Source organism: Pongo abelii, chromosome 2, assembly GCF_028885655.2.
Source record: "Pongo abelii isolate AG06213 chromosome 2, NHGRI_mPonAbe1-v2.0_pri, whole genome shotgun sequence".
Classification (NCBI taxonomy): domain Eukaryota; kingdom Metazoa; phylum Chordata; class Mammalia; order Primates; family Hominidae; genus Pongo; species Pongo abelii.
This window is the reverse complement of record NC_085928.1, coordinates 8,719,865-8,727,287: the sequence shown is the minus strand read 5'-3', so window position 1 is coordinate 8,727,287 and position 7,423 is coordinate 8,719,865. Positions and strand designations below refer to the sequence as shown.

Below are 7,423 nucleotides of genomic sequence, written 5' to 3'. Positions count from 1 at the left end.
CTGGGGTCCCCTTGGCCATAAAGGGGTCCATTCAGTTTGGCAGGGGCTTATAATTTTATTTTTAGTTTACACTTAATATTTTTCTTAGAATCAGTTCTCTTTTTAAATGTACATAAATGTATTTTAAGAAAGTTTATATGCCCGAATTTAATTGAGAAACCAGTCTCACCTGTCATACACACAAACTAACATCACAATAAGTTCATAGCAAATAAAGCATCATCATTCATTTCTGACCAGATACAGCCACTGAACTGAAGGGCCAGACAGCAAGGCTGAGAGGCAGGTCGAAGTCCCACGGTTAGGGCTGTCAGCTGGGGAGGGGTATCTTTGTGCCAAGCTAGACTGTGTTTAATCCTTTTAATCACAAGAGACAAAAATCCTTGGACACGAGAAGGTATGTCAAAGGGTATGAGGCCCCCCTTTCTTTTTTCTTTCTTTTTTTTTTTTTTTTTTTAAGACGGAGTCTTGCTCTGTCGCCCAGGCTGGAGTGCAATGGCACAATCTCGGCTCACTGCAACCTGCGCCTCCCGGGTTCAAACTATTCTCCTGCCTCAGTCTCCCGAGTAGCTGGGATTACAGGCGCGTGACACCACGCCCAGCTAAATTTTTTATTTTTAGTAGAGAGGCGGTTTCACCATGTTGGCCAGGCTGGTCTTGAACTCCTGGCCTCAAGTGATCCACCCACCTCGGCCTCCCAAAGTGCTGGGATTACAGGCGTGAGCCATCACACCTGGCTGTCAGGCCCCCCTTTCTTCCCCGACAGTGTGCCAGTGGCCCCTACCCATGGTGACTTCCACAGTGCCTGCTGTGGCCAGAACCCCAGCAAAGCACCTGCCAGGCTTATCTCACTCTTTCCTCACAGCAGTCTGGGAGGTGGGGTCTTTGATTTTCCCCATTCTGCAGATGAGGAAACTGAGGCAGAGATAGGCTGGGACTATTGCCCAAGGTCACAGAGCAAGTAAGTAGCAAAACCAGGTTTCAGAGCGAGGCAGGCTGCTCCACAGGCTGGCTCAGAACAGCCGGGGTGATGGAGACCTGCATCTGCAAAGATCCAGCAAGCAGAGGCTCTGTTCCAAGGGGGCCCAACAGTGGCAGACAGGGTTACCCATTTCCTGCTGGGTGCACACAGGCTAGAAATGCTACCTAATAATCACTACCTCTTAATCCCCTCTGCTTCCCATGAGAAGGAAAAATTGTCTTGGGGGATATTGAAAGATCCCAGCCTCCAAAGTAAGTTTACCTAAGCAGTTTCCCTCATAATACGATTACCAAACACAGACTGTTTCCTTCAGCTCAGGGGACAAGAAAGGAGTGGCTGTCTCCCTCATGTTTTTCGTTATTTGTGTCATAGGCATGTATCACCTGAAATTGCCTGAGAGGCTCAACCAACTTTTAGTCAAAAGATCTGCGAACACTTCTCTAGTGGGTGCTGAGGTTCTCCAAGGAGCTGCTGGGCCCATTTGCAGACAGATAAGCAAATGGCTGGGTGAGTGCGTTGGGGAGGGCTTCCTGTAAGAGGTTATGCCCCTGGTGAATCTTAAAGGATGCAGCGTGCCAGGCAAAATTCCACAGGGCTCCAGAAAGAGGGCAGTGCAGAGGCAAAAGCACAGACAGAAGTTGGCATGTGGGTGGGGAGTGAGGGACATGGCTAGCTTACCACGAAGCTTCAGATCAGGAAGAGATGAGAGGTGAGGCTGGACAGGGTGGCAGAGGGTGTCCTGAAGACAGCAGGGAGCCATGAAAGACATGTAGCAGGAGTGTAGTGAGATTAAACCTGTATAGCAGAGGCAGAGGCCAGCATCAAGGAGACAGCAGTCCTGGCAAGACACAGATGAGGCCAGCACTAGAGAAGAGACAGCCAGCAAGGCTGACGAGTATGTATTACATAATGCCCATGGGCCAGGCAGAGGTGCTGGGGAGGGAAGAGTTAATGGGACAGAATCTCTGCCCTCTTGAGTCTCACATCAATGGGAGGAGACATTTAATAAACACATAAAAATGTAAAAATAAGATCATTTCAGATCTTGATCAATGCTAAGGAAGATATGAAATGGAATATTATAGTATAGAAGGATGGAGCTGTGCCTTGGCGTGGGAGGCCTTTGAGGAGGGGTCATCTGAATTGAGATGAGAATGATGATCAGGAGGAAGCCATGTGGGGCTCTGGGGGAAGGGCACTCCAGGCAGAGGGAACAGCAAGTGCAAAGGACCTGAGGCAGGAAAGTGCTGGAGTGTTTGAGCAAGAGAAAAAAATCGGTGTGGCTGGACATTGATGAGCAAAGTAGACAGTGGGTGATGGGATCAAGAAACAGGCAGGGGCCAAGCTACAGGGGGGCCTGTAGCTTCCTGACCACAGGAGCACGGGTTTTCTTTTATTTGCGATGGGAAGCCAAGAAGGCTAATGAAGACCAGAGCAGTAGCAGCACAGGCAGAAGTGGTTAAGTTCTGAATAGATCCTGGTGGCTGAAATGACAGGAATTACTGATGGGTTGGACAGCAAGAAGTGACTCTTCCGAGGAGTTTTATGGAAGAGAGAAGCAGAAAAATCAGATGGTAATTGGAGAAGGAGGTGGAATTAAGGAAGAAATTTTCAAAAGGGCAGTATTATAGGTTGCTTTTTTTTTTTTTTTTTTTTTTGAGACAGAGTTTTGCTCTTGTTGCCCAGCCTGAAGTGCAATGGCGCAATCTTGGCTCACCGCAGCCTCCACTTCCTGGGTTCAAGTGATTCTCTTGCCTCAGCCTCCCAAGTAGCTGGGATTACAGGCATGCGCCACCATGCCCAGCTAATTTTGTATTTTTAGTAGAGACGGTGTTTCTCCATGTTGGTCAGGCTGGTGTCGAACCCCTGACCTAAAGTGATCCGCCTGCCTCAGCCTCCCAAAGTGCTGGGATTGCAGGGGTGAGCCACCCGTGCCTGGTCTGGCTGCTCCTAACCTGATGGAATGACCCAGTGAAGGAGAAATTGATCATGCAGAGGAAGGGGCACCTGATGGGGCAATGTCCTGGAAGGGTGGAGAGGGGAGAACTCACAGCACAAGAGCGGGGCTTGGCCTTCGCCTTGGTTCCTATTGCTGCTGTCACAAGAGGCTTAATGCAGCACACATTTATTTTCTCACTCTTCATCACACAGCTCCTGTGGGTTCTCTTATTCCAGCCCTCCTGAGGTAGATCAGCAGGACCTGTTTTCTGAGCACCTGTCAGGACCCCTGGTCACCACCCTGCTGATGGCAGCAGGATCTGGTTGAAACAAAGTGTAACGAAGAAGCTGGCAGACACCAGAAACCAGCAGATGGGGACGAAAGCAACCACTAGTTGCCCTCACTGCTCACTAACATAGACACTCCCCCCGGCACCATTGTAGTTTACAAATGCCATGGCAGCACGCCATGGCAACAACCTGAAAGTTACAGGGTTCTGGAAACTCACCACCCCTTTTCTAGAAAGTTTTAAATAACCTGCCCCTGAATTTGCATGTAATGAATAGTGGCTGTAAGTGCAGTTGCCAACAGCCCACACACTACTACTCTGGGCACACTGCCTGTGGGGGAGCCCTGCTCCCAGGGAGCAGCACCTCTGCTATGCACTGCTGCTTCAATAAAGCGCCTTTCTTCACCACTGGCTCTTTGACTTCTTTCCTGGCCAAAGCCAAGAGCCCTCAGGGGCAAAGCCCTGATTTGGGGGCTCACCTGCCCTGCATCACTTGTAGGTGGAAATCAAGGTGCTGGCAGGGCTGCATTCCTCTCTGGAGGCTCTGGGAGAATCCACTTGCAGGCTCATCCAGGCTGTTGGCAGATCCACTTCCTGCATTATCCTGTCCCTCTTGGACAGATGGGTATGTATTTACCCATATGGGTAAATACACATGGGGAAAAAAGACAGCCTTGCCTGATGTTGGGATGGAGGGAAATTTTTATTTTCTTCTTCCTGTTCATCTGAATATTCTAATTTCCCACAACAAAAATCATTTATTTATTATTTATGTAGTTTTTTAAATTCACAAAACCCATCTATGTTGATGTAGTTTTTTGTTTTAAGTTGTACATGCTGAAAATAAGGAAATCTCAGAGACTCAAGAGGAAGGAGGGCACGGGCCCCACCAGATCTGATCAGGACACCTGGCCTGGCGGCTGCAGCACCCCCACTCACTCCAGAACCCCTTGCCCACCTGCGTGGGGCTCACTGGTGAATGTGTGCAGGGCAGAGGAGGCGGAACATGCCAAGGCTCCATGGGGAGGCAGGGAAGGCCCAGACAGGTTGAGGCTCCTCTCCAGGGTCCAGGCTCCAGTCAGAGTCCCCACTGAGCACACACCAGGGGACCCCCAGCAGCAACTAGGCCCCAGAGCAGGTGTGACTTCAGTGGGGGAACAGCACCTTCCCCACCCTTCTCTGAGCCGAGCATCAGTGGGTGGAGGAAGCAGAGCTGGGGCCTGGCAGCCTCTCAGGGCCTCCCAGGAGGGTGAACACCCAAATCCTGCCCCGAGAGCAGAACCAGGCAGCGGGGGAGAGAACAGGAGGCCTCCCAAGGAAGGACTCACCCTGCCTGGCCATGCAGAAGGAGGAAGGCTGGCTGGCCTGAGAAGGGTGTAAGACCAAATTAAGAACAAGCACACTCCCCCGTAGGGCCGAGGAATATTCCCGAGGATCCTGCGTGTCAACGAAGTGCATTTAAAGCTTCCATCAGCCTTTTTGTCTTTGGCTTTTCCTGCCAGGCTTCTGTAACTTCTGTGTTTTTACCCTGTTTTATTTATTTTTTAAGACGGAGTCTCGCTCTGTCACCCAGGCTGGAGTGCAATGGCACAGTCTCGGCTCACTGCAACCTCTGCCTCCTAGGTTCAAGCGATTCTCCATCCCAAAGTACACTTATCTTTTAAAGGAAGCTTTATGTCACTAACATAAATGGAAAATGGTGTCCCTCCCTTAAGTAGAATGTGCTCCAGAAGAAAATGTACTGCAAATGTTAAAACCATAGGCCAAAATTCTAGCTAGAGATTCACACTTGGTAGAGGCTCTGCTTCCCAGGCCTACAGCTGTTTGTTAGAAAGAGGGATGGGGAAGCGCTAGGCAGGAGCTAAAAACACCATGGCACCAAGAAGAGACTCCGTCCTTGAGTATACAGGAGGAGGGAGGAGAGTTAAAAATGAAGTCACTCTCCCCACCATGGTGTTCTCAGCCGGTGGGAGCTTTACAGATCAGGAAAACCGAGATTCGGAGGAACAACCGGCAGAGCCACGTTTCTCGGGGGTCTCCTAGTTCCCCACCTTCTGGAAGCAGGCGAGGGGCCACCTCAGTCCTCCACAGACCCGATCCCAAAGCCCATTGCGGCACTGGCGGCACAGTGGGACCCCCTTCTATAAACCAGGGTTGAGATGTGCTTCTGTGCCCAAGGCGTGGGCCCCTGAGGGCCTCCTGCCTCTGGAAATAGCCCCCAAGGCTGCACTGGGGGGATAAGCCAGGCTATTTTCATCACTTCCTTCCGCCCACTCCCGCAGCAGCCACCTCAGCTGCATCCCATAGAGTTGCCACCCAGGCCTCAGCCAGGACCTTTCAGGCCAGACAGGAGCGCCTGACCAAAGGCTTCCCAGGTAAGTGGCCCTCCGTATTACCCAGCATGGCCTCCCGCAGGGAGAGAGGAGGTCAGCTCCTGTCCCTTTAACAAGACAGGGTTGGGTGGGACATTCTCTCTGAGACACCATCTCCTTGGCTGAGTCAAGATGAGTGAGTTGATTTGACACTTATTCACTCGAAACCTGCTGTGGGTCGGGGGAGCTCTGCTCGTGGAGGGGAAACGCCTGTGGGGAAGAACCAAACAGAGGGCCACGGTTCCCAAGACCTGAGTGTGAGTCTGGCCTCTGACACCACACCGGTGGCCCTGGGCACACTGCTTTCCCTCTCTGGGCCTCAGTTTCCCCAAGTCGGTCTTAGCCCAGATGAGTGGTTTTCCAAATGGGGCCCCACTGGGTTCCCCTCCCTGCTCCAGCCAGTGTCCCCATCCTGCTGTCTTCTGCATCAGGGAATCAGGTAACAGCTCACTTAGCTGGTGGGGGGTGCTGGGCACAGCCTGCAGAACCCTCCAAGGCTCTTTCCTAGTCTCTGGGGACTGTGGTCCTGGGCTGGGACTCATTTAGCAGCCATCTGCTCCTCTCATCTCCAAGCAGGGGATGGGGTCTCTGCTAAGGGCCAGGAAGTCCCTTCCCCTTCCCAAAAACAAACTTACCCCAATCCACAGCCACCCTCACCGCCCTGCCTTCAACGGTGTCCAGAGACGGTTAGCCAGGCCTGGGCTGGGCACGCTCCACTTCCCCAGTCACCAGCGGGTTTCCCAGAGGAGAAGACTGAGACCCGAGAAAGGAGGTGAGTGCACCTCGTCCCATGTCAGGCTCCGCTGCATCCCCAGTGCTTGTAGGCTCCGCTGCATCCCCAGTGCTTGCAGGCTCCGCTGCATCCCCAGTGCTTGCCGTCCCTGAAGATGGGTCCAGGCCGCCAGGCCCTCCCTCACAGCCCCTCTCTCCACAGCCAGCCTGTCCCATGCCCACCTGGGGAGCCCTGTTCCTGCTCTGGGCCACAGCAGAGGCCACCAAGGACTGCCCCAGCCCATGCACCTGCCGCGCCCTGGAAACCATGGGGCTGTGGGTGGACTGCAGGGGCCACGGACTCACGGCCCTGCCTGCCCTGCCGGCCCGCACCCGCCACCTCCTGCTGGCCAACAACAGTCTTCAGTCCGTGCCCCCGGGAGCCTTTGACCACCTGCCCCAGCTGCAGACCCTCGATGTGACGCAGAACCCGTGGCACTGTGACTGCAGCCTCACCTATCTGCGCCTCTGGCTGGAGGACCACACGCCCGAGGCCCTGCTGCAGGTCCGCTGCGCCAGCCCCAGCCTCGCTGCCCATGGCCCGCTGGGCCGGCTGACAGGCTACCAGCTGGGCAGCTGTGGCTGGCAGCTGCAGACGTCCTGGGTGCGCCCGGGGGTCTTGTGGGACGTGGCGCTGGTCGCTGTGGCCGCGCTGGGCCTAGCTCTTCTGGCTGGCCTGCTGTGTGCCACCACAGAGGCCCTGGATTAAGCCAGGCCCCCAGAACCCCTGGATCCAGGCCAGGGGGCCAGTCCCTGAGGCAGGTCCCCAGACTCCACCAAGCCTGGTCAGCCCAAACCACCAAAGCCCAAAATAAACTGGCAGCTCAGCTGTTTTATATAAGCTCAGAGATTTTTTTTTTCCCCTCTCAGCACTTGAGTCTGACTCCTTCTGAAAACCTGGCTCCATTTTGTTATAACCAGACATCAGTTGGGGCTTCCCTGTTTCTCCAGTTGTTAGTAAAATGGGCTGCCCACCTCCCCCACCCTTCACCCTTAATTGCACAGTCTCTGAACATCCCAAGCCAGGACCTGGGACTCTGGGTCTCATGGCCTCAGCCGTCTGCTTCTGG

The 7,423-nt window shown here is 53.5% G+C and overlaps 1 protein-coding gene across 1 annotated transcript; it reads left to right on the top strand.

Moving 5' to 3' along the window:
- The first annotated feature begins 242 nt into the window (after positions 1-242).
- Positions 243-7,194, top strand: GP9 (glycoprotein IX platelet). The gene is made up of 5 exons (XM_024245114.3): positions 243-397; positions 1,355-1,489; positions 5,493-5,585; positions 6,230-6,354; positions 6,517-7,194. Exon 5 carries the CDS (start codon positions 6,529-6,531, stop codon positions 7,060-7,062), a length of 534 nt encoding a protein of 177 aa, XP_024100882.3. The 5' UTR covers positions 243-397; positions 1,355-1,489; positions 5,493-5,585; positions 6,230-6,354; positions 6,517-6,528; the 3' UTR covers positions 7,063-7,194.
- The last annotated feature ends 229 nt before the right edge of the window (positions 7,195-7,423 follow it).